Source organism: Mobula hypostoma, chromosome 2 (genome assembly GCF_963921235.1).
Source record: "Mobula hypostoma chromosome 2, sMobHyp1.1, whole genome shotgun sequence".
In the NCBI taxonomy this organism is placed as follows: domain Eukaryota; kingdom Metazoa; phylum Chordata; class Chondrichthyes; order Myliobatiformes; family Myliobatidae; genus Mobula; species Mobula hypostoma.
Genome location: NC_086098.1, coordinates 124,164,541 through 124,187,439, shown reverse-complemented (window position 1 = coordinate 124,187,439; position 22,899 = coordinate 124,164,541). Strand labels below are relative to the sequence as shown.

The 22,899-nt window shown below is 43.3% G+C and overlaps 1 protein-coding gene across 2 annotated transcripts in view; it reads right to left on the bottom strand.

Moving 5' to 3' along the window:
* Positions 1 to 22,899, bottom strand: part of acbd3 (acyl-Coenzyme A binding domain containing 3) — a 92,003-nt gene that overhangs the window by 4,364 nt on the left and 64,740 nt on the right. For both annotated transcript variants that reach the window (XM_063040600.1, XM_063040601.1), the window contains exons 6-7: positions 22,101 to 22,260; positions 13,852 to 14,136 (exon numbers count right to left, since the gene is read on the bottom strand). In XM_063040600.1, coding sequence (XP_062896670.1) covers positions 13,852 to 14,136; positions 22,101 to 22,260 — 445 coding nt within the window. The remainder of the gene's footprint in view (positions 1 to 13,851; positions 14,137 to 22,100; positions 22,261 to 22,899) is intronic.

Sequence of the window (22,899 nt, the reverse complement as noted above, 5' to 3'; positions counted from 1 at the left end):
ACCCTGCAAAAACTCATTTCAGGGAGGTAGCACCATCATTTCATGGAGGTAGCAGCCCCGCGCCCCCCCCCGCAACCCCATATCTCCACCCCCTCCCCACACCGGGGAATCTCCAAGGGTGTATGTAATACTTCGTTTAGTGATTTTGTCTAATCTGTAAACCAAGTTGGGTATATGCAGAAAATGTGACATTAAAGTATGTACATATATTATATTATCATGTTTATTCTATTACAACTTTAAGCAAGTCTACAGGGAGTTTGGCTTCATCACGTAGGACATCAATAGAGCAGCTACTTAGCAGCTAGCCAGATAGTTTAAATAATGCTAGCTACGCTAATGAACGAATGACACCTGTTAAACTCACCTCAACGTGTCTTTTACATTTTTGGGCAACAGAAAAGTCTCTGTTGCAAACAGTGCAGCGGGCAACACTTTCATTATTTTTGAGGTCGACTGTAAAGCCCGCCCACAGAGAAAACTGATAGGTCTACTTAGCACGAAGAGAGACCAATCAGGATGCTCGCTCTCCCTCTCAAAAAAATTAATTTGCGGGACATTGTTATATAATTTCCGGGCATCAGGGAGCCACTATCAATATGCGGGAGACTCCCGGAACTTCCAGGAGAGGTGGGATGTCTGGGATGGAGTAGCATTTGTGCAATGTACTAGGAAAGTTTCTGAGTCTATATATAAAGGGCCCTGCTCAGCAATGAGCATTACTGGACCTCCTTGGGGGTGGGGGGGGGGGGGATGCGGGAGGGTAAGTAAATGAAGTGGCAGTGTAGGGAGCACTTTGCTCCAGTGACCATAATTCAATTGGTTTTACAGTACTGATGGAAAAAGGATAAGTCAGGTCCATAGATTAGGGACCTAAACCAGAACAAAGCAATTCTGAGGGAATTAGAGTTTAGCAAAGGTCGATTTGGTGACCGTGTTTGAAAGGAAAAGAACAAATGGCAAGTGGTAAGCATTAGAAATTTTACAGACGCTGGAACTCTTGAGCAATGCACAGAAAATGCTGATGAAACTCATCAAGTTACAGCATGCAGCACCTATGCAGGAAAATAAAGAGTCCATGATTCAGGCCAAGACTCTTCAACAGGCAAGTGTGTGACCTTTAAGTCTGTGATAGCAAAGGTCCAGGACAGCATGCTCCTTTAGGGTGAAGGGTAAACTGGCAAGCTGAGGAAACCTTGACCAATGACAGATATTGAGGGTCTAGTATAGAAACCGAAACAAACATACACTGGGTCCAGTGAAGACTATAAAAAGATTAAGAATACTCCTCAGAGGGAAAAGAGGACAACAAATAGATGGATCTGGCAGGCAAGGTTAATGAAAGCCCCATCTCTATAGCTAAGTTAAGAGTAAGAGGGTAGGTAGCAAGAACATAGGTCCCCTCAGAGATGAGTGGGGCCGTCTATATCTTGAGCCACAGAAGAGGGGTGAGTTTTTTTTAATGAATATTTCTCCTGTGTTTACTGAGAAAATCATGGTTACTCAACAGATAAGGGAAATAAGTGGAGATATTTTGAAGGAGATTTATATTATCAAGGAAAAGGTATACACAGCCTTACAGTGCATTAAAGTGGATAAATCTCCAGGTCTGACCAAGTCCATCATTAGAATTTGTGCAAGGCTAGAGAGGAAATTATGGAGGCCCTTGCGGAGATATCTGCTTCAATGTTAGTCACTGGGAAAGTTCCTGAAAACTGCAAGGTGACTAATGTTGCTTCTTTGTTTTTAAAGGGTAGCAAGGACAAGCCAGGGAACCACAGGCTGGTCAGCCTGACATCTCACAAAAGTTACTGGAGGTAGGCTATACCCGCATTTGAATAGACAGCAAACATGTAGGTGGAGGGTAGGACAATGGATATTGTCTATTTGGACTTCTGCGAAGCCTTTAATAAGGTCCAACATGGCAGGCTGATCTGAAAGATTAAGTCCCATGAAATCCAGAGAGCACAACTTAGGTCAATTCAAAACTGGCTCAGAGGTAGGATGTAAAGGGTGTCAAGTTGAAGGCTGTTTCTTAGAACGGATGACAGTGACTAGTGGTATACTGTTGGGGTTGGTGGGAACCTTGTTATTTATTGAGTGATTTGAATGCAAATACACATGGCTTGATCAGGCAGCTGAGGATGACACAAAATAAGATGCTGTTGACAGTGAAGTTTATAGTACGGTATGAGGGGGTTTTGATCAGTAAGGGAAATGGACCGAGGAGTGGCAAATGGATTTCAATACAGGTAAGTGTGGAAAGTCAAACCTCTGTACAACTTGCACTATGATTGGTAGGGCATGAGGGAGTATAATGGAACAGAGGGACAGGAGTACAAGTGTATACAGTTCAATGAAACCACCAAGTGCAGACAGGATAGTGAAAAAGTGCTTAGCATGCTAGCCTCCTTCAATCAGGGCACAGAGTATAGCAGCTGGGTAGTTATATTACACTTGAATAAATCATTGGTGAGGCCATACCCGGAGTACAGCTTTAGTCAACCTATTATAGGAAAGATATGATAAAACTGGAAAGACTGCAGAAATTAGTAGGTTAATTGTTGTTGTGATTAGGCTAATTTGCAAAGACTAGAGTGCCTGAGAGGTTGGTCAGGCTAGAACCTTATTCCTTGGAATGGGAGGTGACCTTACAGAAATATTTATAATTATGAGAGGCATAGATAAGTAACAGATCTTTTCTCCAAGTCAGGGAGTACAAGACTAGGGCTTATAGGATTACAGTGAGAGGACAAAGACTTACAAGGAATCTGAGGGCTGAGGGGGCAATTTTTTCATGCAGAGTTTGGTGAGTATATGGAACAGCTTCCAGAGGAAGCGGTTGAGGCAGAGACAATAGTATCATTTAAGAAGTGGAGGGGTGGAATTTAGAGGCAAATGGAGGGGTGGGGCTGAGAGGGATATGGGCTGAACAAAGGAAATTGAAATTGAAACTAGCTGGATGAGTACCATGTCGTTGGGCATGGTCATACTGTAATGCTCTAAGATTATTTATTACTGTTGCTTTTCTTCTGATAAATTTTATGGGAAGCCATTCAGCTCAATGATTCAATGCTGGCTCCTGGAAGAGCAAGTTTGTCCAATTCCTTTTCCATGGCATTCTTACAAGTGCCCATCCAGGTGGTGATTGACTCTGTTCCAACCACCCATACAGGCAGCAAGTTCCAGATCATGGAAGTAACTATTCATATTTCACACCGCATGGAAATAGGCTCTAAAATATATAGTTTATATGGCAAATAACAATATACACTAATCCTGCATAATCCCACCCCAACACTCCCACCTCTGCTTACCCACTAGCCAACTAAATGAATCTTCAGAAGGCAGGAGGAAATCTGAATGCCTGGGTGAATCAGAGAGAGAACATGCAAACTCTACAGCTGGCTCCAGAGGTACAGTCATAGAGATATACACATGGAAACAGGACCTTTAGCCAAGTCATCCACGCTAACCAAGATGCCCACCTGATCTAGTTCCATTTACCTGCATTTGGCCCATATCAGTCTAAACAGCTCCTGTCCATGTTCAGCGTTCAAAGTAACAGCTCCTATCCATGTACTTAACCAAATATCTTTTAAACGTCATGATTGTAGCTGCCTCAACTGCTTCCTTTGCCTGCATGTTCCATATACTCATCACTCATTCTGTGAAAAAGTTTCCACTAAATCCTTCCCCTCTCACCCGAAGTCTATGCTCTCCAGTGTCAGACTACCTACCCTGGAAAAGGGACTGTGACTAATCACTTATCTGTGCCCCTCAAGTTTAATAAGTAAAAGTACAAGGTTACCCCTCAGCCTCTTGTACCCCAGGAGCTGTGACTTGGGCATTTGGATTTTGAATCCTACCAAAGCTTATAAAGCTTCACCTTTTTTAGGAGTGAATAAAAAGACAGGGGATAACATGGGGTGAGTGGAGGGGGATAAATAATCCCTGACTGTCCCAACTCTCAAAGCCACTCAGACCCCCAAATGGGTGAGGATGGATCACACAGCACAGAATGAGGCCCTTTTCCCACCATGTTCATACCAACCATTAAGTACCCACTTACACCAATCCCGTTTACCTGCACTTGGTCCATAGCCCTCTCCGTCTTGAAGTCCAAAGTGCTTGTCTGGTTACTTCATAAATTTAGGAGTCTGCCTCAAGCAATGCCTTCTAGGTTCCAACCGCCCCCTGGGTGAAAAGAGCTCTTCTTCAGAGATCCTCTACACAGCTTCCCTTTTCCCTAGACCCATGCCCTCTAGTTTTAGATGCTTCAGATCTGGGGAAACTTTTCCTACTATTTATCCTGCCTATGCCTCTCAGATATGTATTCCTTCCAAAGATTTCCTCTGCTCCAAGGCAAACAAACACAGCCTATCTAGTCTCTGATATTGTTAGTAGATATGCAGGACTGTTTCTATGCAGCTCATAGCAGATATTTATCTATCTGTATCGCTTTTAGTTCTGCTGTGGTGACCATCATCTCCTGCCACAAAATAAACTCCACAGCCACTGACAACTTTGAAATATAGTCACTGTTAGACCACAGAAAATGTAGCAGCCAACTTGCTTCAGTCATGTGTTAATAAGAGGTTTTGCTGGCTGTTCGATCTGCAGAATTTACTCCCTCCTTGGCATTACGAGGGCTGCAAAGGATCAAGAGGTGTGACCCATGGACCAACGCTGTCGGAACACAAGCTGGGGTCTGATCAACCCTGGGCGTGGGTGTCTGATGTTGAACGACCCAAAACACCCAGGTTACATCATTAATGATGTGTCCCAGTGCATCCTAGAATGTACCACAGAAGCATCAGATAATCCTAACTAACATTGAGGAATTTTTATTAGGCTAGACATAAGAAGAACTCCTTCAAAATAGTGCTACCAACAAGTCCACAAGCAGCAGCAGACAAGGACTTTACTTAAATATCTCAGCTGCATCTTTAACAGAGAAGCACTTCCTCAGCATTATGGTGCCAAACAAGATTAAGTGCTTGAGAATGGAGTTGACTTGAGCTCAGAGACCAGATGCTACACGATTAATTTTAACTGAAATCCAGTGAGGAACCGACAAATTCTTGGCACCTGGAACAATATGGATGACTGTAGCCAACAAGAAAATCTCGAGAGATGGAATAATTGGATAACAGCCTAAACTGCCCTCCTTAATATAAGTTTACTTTGCACAAGGACAATATAATGTTCCATTCCTGTCTGATTTAAGCTCAGCACAAACTCAGCCCACTTTTGCTTCTGGGTTGAATGATTTTTGGTTTAAGGTCCACATTATTGTCACAGATACACTAGTTAATAGGGGTGGGACTGCTGTGTCAGACTTGCCACCTCCTGAATGAGATGTTAAACCAAAATTGGTTTATATATATCCAAATAAAAATCCTATCACACTAAAGGAAATAGAGCAGGTGCATCCTGGCCAACACCCTTTCTTAAACTAATGAAAAGCAATGACTAAAAGTCCCAAAACCTTGCTGCAATTAAACTAGCTAGTGCCTTATCAGTAAAACACGCTTGCAACTAAATTTTCAAAGTCCTTTTCAACCAACAAAATGTTTTTAAAGCATAGTTCTTATTACAATATGGGAAATACACAAACCAACAATGTGAAAGTAATGATGTTTTGCGGTAATTGTAGGATAAATCTTATCATATCCTTTTGAAAAGATCGTGCATTCCTCAGAGAATAGGTCTCAGTTTAATATGTGACGCAAAGGACGGTATTTCTACCAGTGTGGCACCCTTTGGCTGTGGACAGAAAATGTGGGTGCTGTTCAAATCACAGGAGTGAGCCTCCAATTCAAAATAGTTCCAGTTTTGAGACAAGAGTGATACCTGTTTAACCAGAGGTGATATCATTCACAGCAGTCCTGATGAAGGGTCTTGGCCCAAAACATCAACTATTTAATGCTGCCTGAACTGCTGAGTTCCTCCAGTATTTTGTGTGTGTTGCTCTGGACATTCTCAGCATCTGCAGAATTTCGTGCTCATCATCCACATCATAGATATACCCAAGTAACTTAATCCGACAGCTTCAGTATGGCTAACTTCACCGCTCCCCAACAATTCATTTGTTACCTCTACACTTAACAATTCTAACAAACTCTTGATCTTCTCATCTCTGTAAACATAAAATATCTCTGTCCCAATTGCTATCGTTTTATTCATGCCTATATCTGTCAGCTACATTGGTTCTCAATGCAGAAAAGCATCTATCAAAAAAATTATCAGCCTCATTTTCAACATTCCTCCTACCCTAGCTCCCCAAGTTTCTGCCCTTTAACTATCACCACAACATTGAGATCTCTACATTCCTCCAATCCTGTTCTCCTGCACAGTATCTCCAAATAATGACTGGTGGTAATTATGGAAGAAGGCCTGCCCACTAGCACAAACTGAACTGCAACTTGCAGTACATACTTGTCACCCTCCTGCTCCATTAGTAACCCATCGCCATGGCAACCCTTGATATTCAGGTATTCCCTTTCTCCTGCCTGATCTATAACTTAGAAACTTTTCTCTTTTTACTAGTTGTGACAAATGGTCTTCAACACAAAATTTGAACCATTTCTCTCAATAGATGCTGCCTGACTTGCTGAGATATTCTGGCATTTTCTGTTTCCTGTGTTTCAGCTTCCTATCACCTTCTGCTTTTGTTTTTAAATCATCAAGGCTTAGGTACATAATCCATTCCATTTCTTTCAAATAGCCACATTAGCATTTTCTGGCTAAAGCTCTGGTAGCCATAAATCATTTGGCACTTTAGGCTGATAGAGTCAGAGTTGTACAGCATAGATACAGCACCTTCAGCCCACCACATCTATACCAACTACCACGGGAATTTGGAGAATGCCTATGAGAGGAATTTTTTAGAGCAGCTTGCAGTTTAGCCTACTAGGGGAAAGGAAATTCTGGATTGGGTATTGTGTAATGAACCAGATTTGATTAGGGAGCTCAAGGTAAAAGAACCTTAAGAAGACAGTGATCGTAATATGATAGGATTCACCCTGCAGTTTGAGAGGGCAAAGCTAAAGTCAGATGTATCAGTATTACAGTGGAGTAAAGGAAGGCAGGATAGAGGAGTTGGCCAAAGTTGATTTGAAGTGGGCACTAACAGCTATGATAGAAGAACAGCATTGGCTGGAGGGCAATTTGGAAGCTGCAGGACAGATACATCCCAAAGATGTAGCAGTATTCTAAAGGGAAGATGAGGCAACCGTGGCCAACAACGGAAGTCAAAGGCAACATAAAAGCAAGTGAGGACATACGACATAGCAAAAATTAGTGGGAAGTTAGAGGACTGGGAAGCCTTATTAAAAAAAAATAACAGAAAGCAACTAAAAAGCCATAAGGAGAGAAAGGATGAAATACAAGGATAAGCTAGCCAATAATATAAAAGAGGATATTAAAAGCTTTCAAGATATTTTATATAATAAGTAAAAGAGTGGTCAGAGTGGATATCAGACTGCTGGAAAATGACACCGGAGAGGTAGTCCGATCACAAACAAGAAAAAAATTTGCAGAGGCTGGAAATCCAAGCAACACACACAAAGTGCTGGAGGAACTGTGCAGGCCAGGCAGCATCGATTGAAATGTTTTGGGCTGAGACCCTTCATCAGGACTGGAGAAAGATGAGAAGTCAGAGTAAGAAGGTGGAGAGGAAGAAATACTAGGTGAAACCAGGCGAGGGGAAGGGTGAAGTAAAGAGCTGGAAGTTGATTGTGAAAGAGATAAAGGGCTAGAGAAGGGGGAATCTGAGAGGACAGAATGCCATGGAAGAAAGGGAAGGGGGAGAAGCACCAGAGGGAAGTGATGGGCAGATAAGGTGAGAGGGGGAAATGGGAATGGGGAATGGTGGGGGGGGGGCATTACCGGAAGTTCAAGAAATTGATGTTCATGCCATCAGGTTGGAGACTACTCAGACGGAATTTAAGGTGTTACTTCTCCAGACTAAGTGTGGCCTCATTGTTACAGTAAAGGCCATTGACTGACATGTCGGAATGGGAATGGGAAGTGGAATTAAAATGGGTGGCCACTGGGAGATCCCACATTTTCTGGCAGATGGAGCATAGGTGCTCAGCAAAGCAGTCTCCCAATCTACATTAGGTCTCATTGATATACAGGAGGCCACACCGGGAGCACCGGATACAATAGGTGACCCCAACAGACTCTCAGGTTTAGTGTCACCTCACCTGGAAGGACTGTCTGGGGCCCTGAATGGTGGTGGGGGAGGTGGTGTAGGGGCAAGTGTAGCACTTACTCTGCTTGCAAGATAAGTGTCAGGAGGGAAAACAGTGGGGAGGGACGAATGGACAAGGCAGTCATGTAGGGAGTGATACCTGCAGAAAGCAGGGAATTGGGGGAGGGGGGAGAAAGATGTGCTTGGTGGTGGAATCCCATTGGAGATGGTGGAAGTTACGAAGAATTAGGTGCTGGAGGAAAAGCTGTTGGAGTGGTAAGTGAGGACGAGGAACCCTATCCCTGGTGTGGGGGCGGAAAGATGAGGTGAGAGTGCTGGAGAGGTAGTAATAGGGAACAAAGAAATGGTAGATAAACTTAAGTTAGTCTTCACTGGAGAAGACACTAGCAGTATACCAGAAAATCAAGTGTGTCAGGGGCAGAAGTGAATGTATTTGCTAATACTAAGGAGAAGGTGCTTGGGAATTTGAAAGGTCTGAAGGCAGATAAGACACTTGGACCAGATGCATTGCACCTTAGGGTTCTGAAAGAGGTGGCTGAAGAGATTGTGGTGGCATTCATAATGATCTTTCAAGAATGACTAGATATGGCATGGCTGTGGAGGACTCGAAAACTGTAAATGTCACTCCACTCTTCAAGAAGGGAGGGAGGCAAAATAAAGAAAGTTACAGGCCAGTTAGTCTGACTTCAATGGCTGGTAAGATGTTAGAGCCCATTATTAAGGACAAAGTTTCTGGGTACTTGGAGGCACATGATAAAATAGGACAAAGTCACATGGGTTCCCAAAGGAAATAATCTTATCCAGCAAATCTGTTGGAATTCTTTGAAGAAATAAGAGGCAGAACAGACTAAGAGGCAGTGTATGCTGTTTACTTGGATTTTCCAAAGGCCTTTTACAAGGCACTGCACACGAAGCTACTTAACAAGATAAGAGCCCAGGGTATTACAGGAAAGCTACTAGCATGGATAGAAGACTGACTGACTGGCAGGAAGCAAAGAGTGGGAATAAAGGGGATCTATTCTGGTTGGCTACCGGTGACAGGTGGTGTTCTACAGAGGTCAGCATTGGGACTGCACATTACTGTGTATGTCAACCATTTGGATGACGGACTGATGGCTTTGTGGCCAAGTTTGCAGCCAATACAAAGATAGGTGGAGGGGCATGTAGTTTTGAGGAAGCAGGGAGTCTGCAGAAGGGCTTAGATTGAGAGAATGGGCAAAGAAGCTGCAAATGGAATAGAGTGTAGGGAAGTGTACGGTCATGCACTTTGGTAGAAGGAATAAAGACAGACTATTATCTAAACAGAGAGAAAAATTTTTAAAAATCAGAGGTGCAAAGGGACTAGCAAGATTAATTTGCAGGTTGGGTCGATGGTAAGGAAGACAAATGTAATGTTGGCATTCATTTTGAGAAAACTAGAATATAAAAAGAACGTAATGCTGAAGCTTTATAAGGCACTGGTCAGATCACACGGAGTATAGTGAGCAGTTTTGAGTCCCTTACCTACGAAAAGATGTGCTGGCATTGAAGAGGGTCCAGAGGAGGTTCACAAGAATGATTCTGGGAATGAAAGGGGTTAACCTATGATGTTTCTAGGCAGGTACTGGAGTTTAGAAGAATGAAAGGATCGCATTGAAACCTATGGATGTGGAGAGGATGATTCCTAAAGTGGGTGAGTTTAGGACCAAGAGGGCACAGCCTCATAATAGAGGGACATCCATTTAGAATAGAGATGAGGAGGAATCTTTAACCAAAGGGCGGTGAATCTGTGGAATTCAATACCACAGATGGTTGTGGAGGCCAAGTCATTGTGTATATTTCAGGTGGAGGTTGATAAGTTCTTGATTAGTCAGGGCATTAAAGATGATAGGGAGAAGGCAGGGATAATAAATCAGCCATAATGGAATAGTGGAGCAAACCAGATGGGCTGAATGGCCTTATTCTGGTCCTGTGTCTTATGACCATTTATACGAATCTCGTTTACCTACATTAAATCCGCATCCCTCTATGCCCTACTCATTGACATTCTTACTTAGATCACTCTGCACTCTGCTATGGAGAGGGAAGTCTCCCTTTTTATTGCTGGTGAGATCGTTCTGCTATGGAGAGGTAGAATGTTGCCCATAATGGCTTTTGTATTCTGTGCTTTTTCACCCAATCTTTCTCAATTTTTCAGTGCAGGGGAGGAGGATTTGGGGGTTTGATGAGAGGAGGGATGGGGGGGGGGTTAATGACCATGTTGCCATTCTTTTCTTTCTTGGTTTTGTGGCTATCTGGAGAATTTTAGAGATGTATACTTTGATAATAAATGAACTTTTGAAACCTCTCAAATGTTACTATTGCTTCTGCCTCCACCACTTCCCTTGCAGCTCATTCCAGATAACAACCATCTGTGTGAAAATTTTACCTCAGATCTCTTTAAATCTCCTCACTCTCTCTTTCAACCTAGGCACTCTAGTTTTAGATGCCTCTACCATGAGAGATCGTCACTGGCTATCTATCTATACCCCTCCATTTTGCGTGTCTCTATAATAACACTTCTCAGCCTCCTTCACTCCAGGGAAAACAGAGCCAACCTATCTAATCTTTCCTGATAACTAACCCCTCCATTCCAGGCAACATCTTTGTGAATCTTTTATACACCCCTTCATTTAATCACATCCCTTGTAGACTGTGGTGAACACAATAGTGTAATTTTTTTTTACAACAGTAACATCCTAATTCTGCTCCCCAACACAATCTTACATCATGACTAGATGTGACACTATGCACTCTGGGCCCTTCTGTTGGTCTCCATAAGACATAGGAGCAGAATTAGGCCATCTGGCCCATTGAGTCTGCTCTGTCATTCAATCATGGCTGATCCTTTTTTTTTCTCCTCCTCAACCCCATTCCCGGCCTTTTTCCCTGTAACCTTTGATGCCATGTCCAGTCAAGAACCTATCAATCTCTGCCTTAAATACACCCAATGACCTGGCCTCCACAGCTGCATATGGCAACAAATTCCACAAATTCACCACCCTTTGGCTAAAGAAATTTCTCCCTCACATCTCTGTTTTAAAAGGGCACCCCTCTATCCTGAGCCTGTGCCCTCTTGTCCTAGACGCTCCATCATGAGAAACATCCTTTCCACATCTACTCTGCCTAGGTCTTTCAACATTTGAAAGTTTTCATTGAGATCCCCCCCACTCATCCTTCTGAATTCCAGCGAGTACAGACCCAGAGCCATCAAACGTTCCTCGTATGATAACCCTTTCACTTCTGGAATCATCATTGTGAACCTCCTCTGGACCCTCTCCAATGCCAGCACATCTTTTCTAAGATGAGCATCCCAAAACTGTTCACAATACTCAAGGTGAGGCCTGACCAGTGCCTTATAAATCCACAGCATCACATCCTTGCTCTGGTATGCTAGACCTCTTGAAATGAATGCTAATGTGGCATTTGCCTTCCTCACCACTGATTCAACCTGCAAGTTGACCTTTAGAGTGTTCTGCACAAGGACTGCCAAGTCCCTTTGCATCTCAGACTTTTGGATTTTCTCCCCGTTTAGAAAGTAGTCTGCACATTTATTTCTACTACCATGCATTTTCCAACATTGTATTTCATTTGCCACTTTCTTGCCCATTCTCCTAATCTAAGTCCTTCTGCATCCTATGACATCCAGTTTCTCAACACTACTTGCCCCTCCACCAATCTTCGTATCATCTGCAAAGTTGGCAACAAAGCCATCTACTCCATCGTCTAAATCATTTATATACAGCATGAAAACAAGTGGTCCCAACACCAACCCCTACGGAAAACCAATAGTCACTGGCAGCCAACCAGAAAAGAATCCTTTTAGTCCCACTCGCTGCCACCTACTGATCAACCAATGCTCTAACCATGTTAGCAACTTTCTTGTAATACTATGGGCTCTTAACTTGGTAAGCAGTCTCATGTGTGGCACCTTGTCAAAGGCCTTCTGAAAGTCCAAATATACAGCATTCACTGCATCCCCTTTATCTAACCTATTTGTAATCTCCTCAAAGAATTCCATCAGGTTTGTCAGGCAGGATATTCCCTGAAGGGTCCTGTGTCACCAAGTACTCCATCACCTCATCCTTAACAAATGACTCTAACATCTTCACAATCACTGAGGTCAGGCTAACTGGTCTATAATTTCCTTTTTGCTGCCTTCCTCCTTTCTTAAAGAGTGGAGTGACATTTGCAATTTTCCACTCCTCTGGCACCATGCCAGAGTCCAATGATTTTTGGAAGATCATTTCTAAAGCAACTGCAATCTCTAACCCTACCTCTTTCAGAACCCTAGGGTACAGTTCATCTGATCCAGGTCTTTCAGCTTCTTGAGCACCTTCTCTCTTGTAATAGTAACTGCAACCACTTCTTTTTCTTCACACACTGCATCAGGCATACTGCTAGTGTCTTCCACAGTGAAGACTGATGCAAAATACTCATTTAGTTCATCAACCATCTACTTGTCCCCCGTTATTCTGCCTCAATTTTTAACCGTACTATATCCACTCTAATTTTTGTTTTAGTTTTAGCATACTTGAAAAGAACCTTTACTATCCACTTTGATATTATTTGCTAGCTTGCTTTCATATTTCATCTCAAAGCTGGAACCATGACATCCAGCAAGAGAATACTCAGGCAGTATGGGGTGGAGGTTGGGTGCAAGGCAGACGGAGAGTGTGTGGTCAGAAAGACGAAGAGCAGTGAGGCTCCAGTTACACAGAGAAGTCCAGCACAGCAGCCAGCCCTTCAGCCCACACTGCTGTGCTAATGACACCCAACACGTTCTACCTGCACAGGATCTATATCCCTCCATTCTCTTAATATTCATGTACCCGACAGCATCTTAAACACCCCTATCATAGCTGTCTCTAACACCACCTCAGCAGTGTGTTCAAAGTACATACCACTGTGTGGAAAAACTTGCCACACAATCTTCTTTGAACTGCCCTCCACACCTTAAATGCATTCCCTTTAGAATTAGATATTTGAAACCAGGTGAAAGATACCAGTGGTCTACTCTATCTATGTCTCTCATAATTTTATAATTCCTTACCTAGTCTTGACTCAGTCACGCCAAGAAAAACAGTCTAGTTTGACCAACCTTTTCTTATAGTTCCTGCACTCTAAATTCAGGCAGCATGTTAAAGCACATTGGCTCTAAAGCATGTCCTTCCTTCTAGTGAATGCAGCAGTGTTCTCTAGGCAGCGTCTCGTCCTGAAACGTCCACTGTACCTCTTCCTAGAGATGCTGCCTGGCCTGCTGCGTTCACCAGCAACTTTTGTGTGTGTTGCTTGACTTTCCAGCATCTGCAGATTTCCTCATGTTTGTGTCCTTCCTTCTAGTGATCAGAACTGAGTACAATATCCCGGATGCAATCTAACCAGTTTTGTTCTGCTTTCCAGTAACAATGATTCCCCTAGTATCTCAGCTGCCAGATCTTAGGGTGCGATAACAGAGAACTTCCAGTACCCCCTGGAGTCTGTGTCTACAGTATGTCAATATTTAGTGCCTAAACGGAAAGGTACTCCACACTCAAGTGATACACAGCAAGATTTATCAGTTAAACCATTCTGAATCCCTGCCCCACTATCAGAGATAGTGGCTACTGTACCTTCATCATCCTCTTCGTCTTCACTGGATTCGGTGACGTGCACACTCACAGTGGTGTTTGGAGAATCCGTCCATTCAAAGCACACGCCAAAACCTATGTCATAATTGTCTGTGGCAAATTCCCAAAAGAGGTAAGAACCCTCTTCGTGTGTGGGGACGCGCACTGTCACCACCTCTCCCCGGCCCACTGTGATGACAGAGTCTGCATCCTGTCGGATCTTCTCTTTGAAGTCTTTGATTTGTGGTCGGGTCCACATGGATGGTGCTGCTATGACTGGAGTTGCATCTGTAGGAATACAAATACAGGACTGAATTCTGATAGAAGTAATTAAAAAGCAACTTGTACTGAAGGCAAGTAGGCACTTACTTCAGATTTGCCCAGTCTAGTTCTTGAGGGTAGGGAAGGAGATGTACTGGTGGCTAAAGGCAAAAGAGGATCCTTTAAGTGGCAAAGTATCTCAAAGAATCCTAAGGGAACATTTCTGAACTAAATTTGCAAGGGAGATGAGAGAGTTTAAAGGAGATGTGCAAGGTAGGCACTTTTTAAAAAAAATCAACACAGTGGTAGATGCCGGGAACACACTACCAGGGGTGCTGGTGGAAGCAGATACAACAGAAACATGTAAAGGCATTTAGATTGGCACAGGGATGGAGGAATATGGATAATGTACAGGCAGAAAAGGATTAGTTTAACTTGGCATCATGTTTGACACAGACATTGTGGAGTTATACTGTTCCATGACAAAATTTGACCAAAGATGCATAATGACTAACGGCTTGGCTAAAAGGAAGTTGAGAGTACTGTTTATGGGCTAGAGCAAACTTCACAAGGAGAACGATAGCTTGAAAATCAGACTCTAAATACTTTCAAGGGTGGAAGACTAAAATCTTAGTAAACAGTTTTAAGTATTTTTTTTTAAATAAAACAAAAAGACAATGGGGTAAGGAATACTTTGCTGCAAGGAATATTGAGGTTAGTCTAAAGAGCTGGTAAAGACTGGAAGCAGAGAGATTTGTCGAAGGAAAAGAAAGGGAAAAGAGAGACATTTATCCAAGAGGGAAAGAAGCAGGCGTCAGAGCCTGCTTGGAAAGCCAACCAACAGTCGCCATCATACTTGAATGGCCAAGTGGCTGGCACACTGTTCGGCACATGAGCAATGAAATATTAAGCTTTTTATGGCGGCATAGCCTGCTCAAACTGGCTCATGTAATATAAATAGCAATTAATTCTGCATTACTAGACCCGTGGGTGCATTACATGCAGTATTTGTTTGGCAAAGTGAACTTTGAAAAGAGTTGGTAGCACCACCGCTGGGTACAGAGGTTCCAATCGCAGGAGGCTACATAGCGACATACACTCAGCCAGCCCTATCATGGGCACAACCTTCCCTGCCTTCGAGAACTTGTCTCAAGGCAGCAGCATCCATCACTAAGGACCCTCACTGTCTCCACGATCTACTGACTCACTTTCAAGGACTCTTCATCTCATGTTCTCAATATTTATTGCTTATTATTATTATTTTGCCTGCTTCTTTTGTTTCTTTGTATTTATTGTGAATGCCTGCAAGAAAATGAATCTCAGGGCTGTATATCGTGACATTAATAAATTTACTTTGAACATGCCCTCTTCTCGCTACTAGCATTGGGGTGAGGTACAGGAGTCTGAAGACCCACACTCTATGTTTTAGAAACAGCTTCTTTCTCTCTGCCATCAGATTTTAGAACTGTCTTTGAATACTACCTCATTTTTTTTGGACTTTTTATTGTGTACAGTAATTTTATGTCTTCGCACTGTACTGCTGCTGCAAAACAACAAAATTTCATGTTATCAAAGTCAGTCATAATCAATCTGATTTGGACCTTCCAATTATGAGAGGCTAAGTTTTTCATCTGGAATTGTGAAAACTAAGATTTAAAACACTGGATGACTTTTATATTTAAGTTCTCAAGTCTTTGTATCATATGATCATCAATACTCAGTTTACATGAGTAATGCATACAGCCTGGCAGAAACAGAACTGAGACAGAACCCCACATCTGTGCAGCGTGAGTAAATTATGAGGCATACTCCACCTCCTCTACTTTTAAAAGACTCAACTGCCCTGTCTTTGCTATGAATGGTGAAGCCTTTGGGCTGTAGAGCTATGTCCAAAATGCTGGGGGTGAGCCATGTTTCTTTCAAGCAAAGTACACTGATGTCCCTCTGTACTGCAATGTTGCTGAGTTCTTCAAACCTTCCGCCCACCCCGCCACCCCCCCCACCAGGGACTGTACATTTGTCAGCAGTATAGTTGGGAATGGGGGTCCGAGGGCTCCGTGTTTCAATTGTACCTGCAGCCCAGCACATGTTCCCTGTTTCCTCTTTCTTAAAGGGGAACTCTACTCATGACCCGAGTCCATAAGACCATAAAGCAAGGAGCAGAAGTTGGCCATTCGGCCCATCGAGTCTGCTCCGCCATTTTAACACGAGCTGATCCATTCTCCCATTTAGTCCCACTCCCCCGCCTTCTCACTATAACCTTTGATGCCCTGGCTACTCAGATAGCTATCAATCTCTGCCTTAAATACACCCAATGACTTGACCTTCACTGCCACCCATGGCAACAAATTCTACAGATTCACCACCCTCTGGCTAAAAAAATATCTTCACATCTCTGTTCTGAATGGGCGTCCTTCAATCCTTAAGTCATGCCCTCTCATACTAGACTCTCCCATCATGGGAAACAACTTTGCCACATCCACTCTGTCTATGCCTTTCAACATTCGAAATGTTTCTATGAGGTCTCCCCTCATTCTTCTAACTCCAAGGAATACAGTCCAAGAGCGGACAAACGTTCCTCATATGTTAACCCTCTCATTCCCGGAATCATTCTAGTGAATCTTCTCTGAACCCTCTCCAACATCAGCACATCCTTTCTTAAATAAGGAGCCCAAAACTGCACACAGTACTCCAAGTGAGGTCTTACCAGTGCCTTATAGAGCCTCAACATCACACCCCTGCTCCTATACTCTATTCCTCTAGAAATGAATGCCAACATTGCATTCGCCTTCTTCACCACCGACTCAACTCCCAAGTCCCGTTGCATCTCAGAACTTTGAATTCTTTCCCCATTTAAATAATAGTCTGCCTGTTTATTTTTTCTACCAGTGCATAACCATACACTTTCCAACACTGTATTTCATTTGCCACTTCTTTGCCCCTTCTCCCAATCTATCCAAGTCTCTCTGCAGACTCTCTGTTTCCTCAGCACTACTGGCCCCTCCACCTATCTTTGTATCATCAGCAAACTTAGCCACAAAGCCACCTATTCCATAATCCAAATCATTGATGTACAGCGTAAAAAGAAGCGGCCCCAACACAGACCCCTGTGGAACACCACTGGTAGCCAGCAGCCAACCAGAATAAGATCCCTTTATTCCCACTCTCTGTTTCCTGCCAATCAGCCAATGCTCTATCCACGTATGTAACTTTCCCATAATTCCATGGGCTCTTATCTTGTTCCCGCCTCATGTGTGGCACCTTGTCAACGGCCTTCTGAAAATCCAAATACACAACATCCACTACATCTCCCTTGTCCAGCCTACTTGTAATTTCCTCAAAAAATTGCAATAGGTTTGCCAGGCAGGATTTTCTTTTAAGGAAGCCATGCTGAGTTCTGCCTATCTTGTCATATGCCTCCAGGTACTCCATAACCTCATCCTTGACAATCGACTCCAACAACTTTCCAACCACCGATGTCAAGCTAACAGGTCCATAATTTCCTTTTTGCTTCCTTGCCCCCTTCTTAAATAGCGGAGTGACATTTGCAATCTTCCAGTCCTCCGCAACCATGCCAGAATCTATTGACTTTTGAAAGATCATTGCTAATGCCTCTGCAATCTCCACAGCTACTTCCTTCAGAACACCAGGGTGCATTCCATCTGGTCCGGGAGATTTATCTACCCTTAGACTATTCATCTTCCTGAGTACTTTCTCTATCATAATTGTGAATGCACACACTTCTCTTCCCTGACACCCGAGTGTCTGGTATACTGCTGATGTCTTCCTCAGTGAACACTGATGCAAAATACTCTTTCAGTTCCTCCACCATCTCCTTATCTCCCATTACAATTTCAGTTATCCTGGGTCCATCAATTAATGACTGATAGATTTTTAATAGTTTTCAAACAATTGCTTACTGAAATCCCATGGCTGACTGGATTTCAGCTGTAGCAGTCCTAAATGGAAATAAATGAAAAAAAGGGAGGAGAAGATGGCAGTGTGACGCAGCTCGCAGCAGCCACTCCTGTGGTGATGTCTGTTATTTGTCAAGTAGGGTGCCGTGCACAATCCTGATTTGATGGAGACGGATGTGAGAGCACAGAGGAATATCTGGTGAAACTTCTGAAATGCCTGCTTCGCTGCTGCTACTACTGTGTGGTCCAGAATCTCTGGAGGTGAAGGCCCCGAGTCCTCGGCTTTGCTTGTTGCTTGGCAGCCAGGGCGGGGTCGAAGCGCTCGGCAGAGGATGGTGCCCGGAGAGGCTGTGTCGGAGGCTCGAAGTTTTCCGATGGACTCAAGAGTCCGCTGCGGTCGGGTGCCTCCAATGGTGCTGCATCGGCAAGTTTGCGGCGCTTGGAGTTTCATGGCAGGGTGAGTTTCTCCCTTCTGCCGCCTGAGTGAGATGATGAGTCAATCGGGACTTTGAGACTTTTTTTTTTACCGTGCCCATGGTCTGCTCTTTATCAAATTATGGTATTGCTTTGCACTGTTGTAACTATATATTATAATTATGTGGTTTTGTCAGTTTTAGTCTTGGTTTGTCCTGTGTTTTCTTGTGATATCATTCTGGAGGAATGTTGTATCATTTTTTAATACATGCATTTCTAAATGACAATAAACGAGGACTGAGTGTCCTCATAATCTAATAATCTAAATATTTAATGATTCCTAGAGCTGCATGCAGAGTTGCCACTAATCGGCAAGGGTAAAAAGACACTAATAGCAGTTATATACAGGCCTCCAAACAGCAGCCGGGATGTGGACTACAAGTTACAGCTGGAAATAGAAAAAGCATGTCAGAAGGAAAATGTCAAGATAATTATGGGGGATTTTAATATGAAAGTGGATTGGGAAAGTCAGGAAGGTACTGGATCTCAGGAGAGGGAGTTTGTAGAATGCCTACGGGATGGCTCTTTGGAGCAGCTTGTCCATAAGCCCACCAGGGGATCGGCTGTTTTAGATTGGATTGGGTGCCGTGTAATGAACCTGAAGCAATTAGGGAGTTGGAGGTAATGGAACCCCTTGGAAGTAGTGATCATAATATGATTGAGTTCAGTTTCAAAGTTGAAAAGGAGACGCTGGTATCAGGTATATCGATATTTCAGTGGAACAAAGGAAATTACAGTGGTATGAGAGAGGAACTGGCCCAAGTCAATTGGAAAAGTAAGCTAGATGGAAGGACAGTAGAGCGGAATTGGATGAAATTCCAACAAGAAATAAAGAAAGTGCAGGAAAAATATATTCCAAGAAAAAAGAAAATCATGAATGGAAAAATGGCACAAATGTGGCTAACGAGAGAGGTTAAGGCTAAAATAAAAGCAAAAGAGACAGCGTACAAGGAAGCAAAAATTAATGGGAAAACTGGGGACTGGATGACTTAAAAACTTACAGAAGGAAACTAAGAGTCATTGGGAAAGAAAAGATGAATTATGAAAGGAAATTGGCAATTAACATAAAAAGGATAGAGTTTTTTAAAATATATGAAGAGTAATAGAGTGACAGGGGTAGATATAGGACCGATTGAAAATGATGCTGGAGAAATTATAATGGGTAACAAAGAGATGGCAGAGGAACTAAATGAGTATTTTGCATCAGTCTTCACAGTGGAAGACATTAGCAACATACCTGATAGCCAGAGGTCTCAGGGAATAGAATTAGGTACAGTCAAGATTACTAGTGAAAACGTGCTTGAGAAGCTAAATGGACTAAGAATAGATAAGGCTCCCGGACCAGATGAGATGCACCCACGGGTTCTGAAGGAGGTGGCTTTGGAGATTGTGGAGGCATTGGAAATGATCTTCCAGGAATCAACAGACTCTGGCATGGTTCCAGAGGACTGGAAGGTTGCAAATGTAGTTCCACTGTTTAAGAAAGGAGGGAGGCAGCAAAAAGAAAATTACAGACTTATTAGTTTGACATCGGTAGTTGGAAAGTTATTGGAGTTGATCCTCAAGGACGAGGTTATGAAATACCTCGAGGTGCATGACAAGATAGGCCCAAGCCAGCATGGCTTCATGAAGGGAAGGAAGATCCTGCCTCACCAACCTATTGGAATTTTTTGAGGTAATCTCAAATAAGATTGTCAAGGGAGAGGCTGTGGATGTTGTGTATTTGGATTTTCAAAAGGCCTTCGATAAGGTGCCACATAAGAGGCTGCTTAATAAGATGAGAGCCCATGGAATTACAGGAAAGATGTTGGAATGGGTGGAGCATTGGCTGATACGCAGAAAGCAAAGGGTGGGAATAAAGGGATCCTATTCTGATTGGTTGCCGGTTACTAGTAGTGCTCCGCAGGGGTCGGTGTTGGGGCCGCTTCTTCTTACAATGTATTATCGATGATTTAGATTATGAATTAAATGGTTTTGTGGCTAAGTTTTTAGACTATGAGGACACTCAGTTCTCGTTTATTGTCATTTAGAAATGCATGCTTTAAGAAATGATACAATGTTCCTCCAGTATGATATCACAGAAACACAGGACAGATCAAGACCAAAACTGACAAAAACCACATAGTTATAACATATAGTTACAACAGTGCAAAGCAATACCGTAATTTGATAAACAGCAGACCATGGGCATGGTAAAAAAAAAAGTCTCAAAGTCCCGATAGCCCATCATTCACACAGATGGTAGAAGGGAGAAACTCTCCCTGCCATGAACCTCCAGTGCCGTAAACTTGCCGATGCAGCACTATTGGAAGAACCTGACCACAGCCGACTTTGAGTCCGTCCAAAAACTTCGAGCCTCCGACCAGCCCTCTGACACCAAGCACCATTTCTGCCGAGAGCTCGACCCCGCCCCGGCCGCCGAGCAACAAGCAAAGCCGAGGACTCGGGGCCTTCCCCTCCGGAGATTCTGGACCACACAGTAGCAGCGGCAGCTAAGCAGGCATTTTAGAAGTTTCACCAGATGTTCCTCTGTGCTCTCATGTCTGTCTCCATCAAATCAGGATTGTGCACGGTACCCTACTTAACAGATATTCATCACCGGAGTGGCCGCTGCTCGCTGCGTCGCGTCGCCATCTTCTCCTCCTGTTTGCAGATGACATCAAGATAGGTGGAGGAGCAGGAAGTGTTGAAGAAACGGAAAGGTTGCAGAGAGACTTGGTCAGTCTAGGAGAGTGGGCAAAGAGATGGCAGATGAGATACAATGTTGAGAAATGTACAGTTGTACATTTCGGAAGAAGAAATAATCTGGCAGATTGTTTAGATTTATTTAGATGGGGAAAAAATTCAAAAATCCTAAGTGCAAAGGGACTCGGGGGTCCTTGTGCAGGTTAGCCACCAGGTTGGATTGGCAGTAAGGAAAGTGAATGCTATGTTGGCATTCATTTCAAGAGGAATAGTGTATAAGAGTAAGGAGGCTCTATGGGGCACTGGTGAGACCTCATTTGGAATACTGTGTGCAGTTTTGGGCTCCCTATCTGAGAAGGGATGTACTAATGTTGGAGATTTACGAGACTGATTCCTGGAATGCAGGGGCTAACATATGAGCAGCGCTTGTCGGATCCTGGACTGTATTCATTAGAGTATAGAAGAATGAGAGGGGGTCTCATAGAAACATTTCGAATGTTGAAAGGGTTGGACAGAGTAGATGTGGAAAGGCTGTTTTCCTTGGTGGGTGAGTCCAGGACAAAAGACCACAGTCTTAGAGGGTACCCATTTAAAACTGAAATGAGGAGAAATTTTTTTGGCCAGAGGGTCGTGGACTTATGGAATTCGTTGCCACATACAGCTGTGGAGGCCCGATCAATGAGGGTATTTAAGGAGGAGATTGATAGGTATCTAATTAGTAAGGGTATCAAGGAATATGGGGAAAAAGCTAGAAATTAGAACGAGATGGGAGAATAGTTTAGCTCATGGTGGAGCGGCGGAGCAGACTCGATGGGCCAAATGGCCTACTTCTGCTCCTTTGGTCTTGTGATCTTGTTTTCAGACAAAGGACTTGTGAACAGGGCTCAGCCTGTGTTAACAAACTCAAATGCCTACCTTTTGGTCCATTTTCCAATACTTCTTCTGAGGATTCTGGCTCAGGCTCTTTTTCGGAGCTGTCTGTACATGTGGTTGTTTGTCCGTTCACTGTTGGGACTTCTCCAATCCCAATGTGCATTGTTGGTACTATTGGCTCCTGCTGTTTCTGTAGTGTTGCCTGAAAGGACCGAGGAAACAATCTGCTATTATTTAAATATAATCAACAGGAAGCTAAAAATACAACAAGCACAATTAAAGAGTTTCTATCATTTGATTCCACTAACATTTGGTGGAATGCATCTTATTTTCACTATTGTTGTAAGCTCACACCTCTCAAAGGAGCAGCTGCAAGGACGCTAATCACCTCGAGCAGCAGCAGTACTCTCAATGGATACCATTAAATATTCCTGTTTCAGCCTGACACAGCTAAAAAGCACAACTGCTTCCAAGGTCAGTACAGTCAGCAAAGATGTCTTAATGCATTTAAACGTACTATCACTGCTTAAAACTGATGGAAACAACACAGTCTGTGATCGGAGAAAACCTCGGAGGAAGCGTGGGCGAAGATCAGGATTACAAGTGCATTTAAGGAAACGGGGTTTTAAACTCCCTATAGCAACGATCTTGCTAGCGAACATGCGGTCTCCAGTGAATAAAATCGATGATCTCAGAGCCAGGGTGCTGAATCAGAGGGACATTAGGACCGCGTGTCCTTTGTTTCACAGAATCCTGGTTAACCCCTTCCGTACCGGATGCAGCAATCCAGATCGATGGGTTTACTATACACCATCAGGATAGATATATAGGGTCTCTCAAA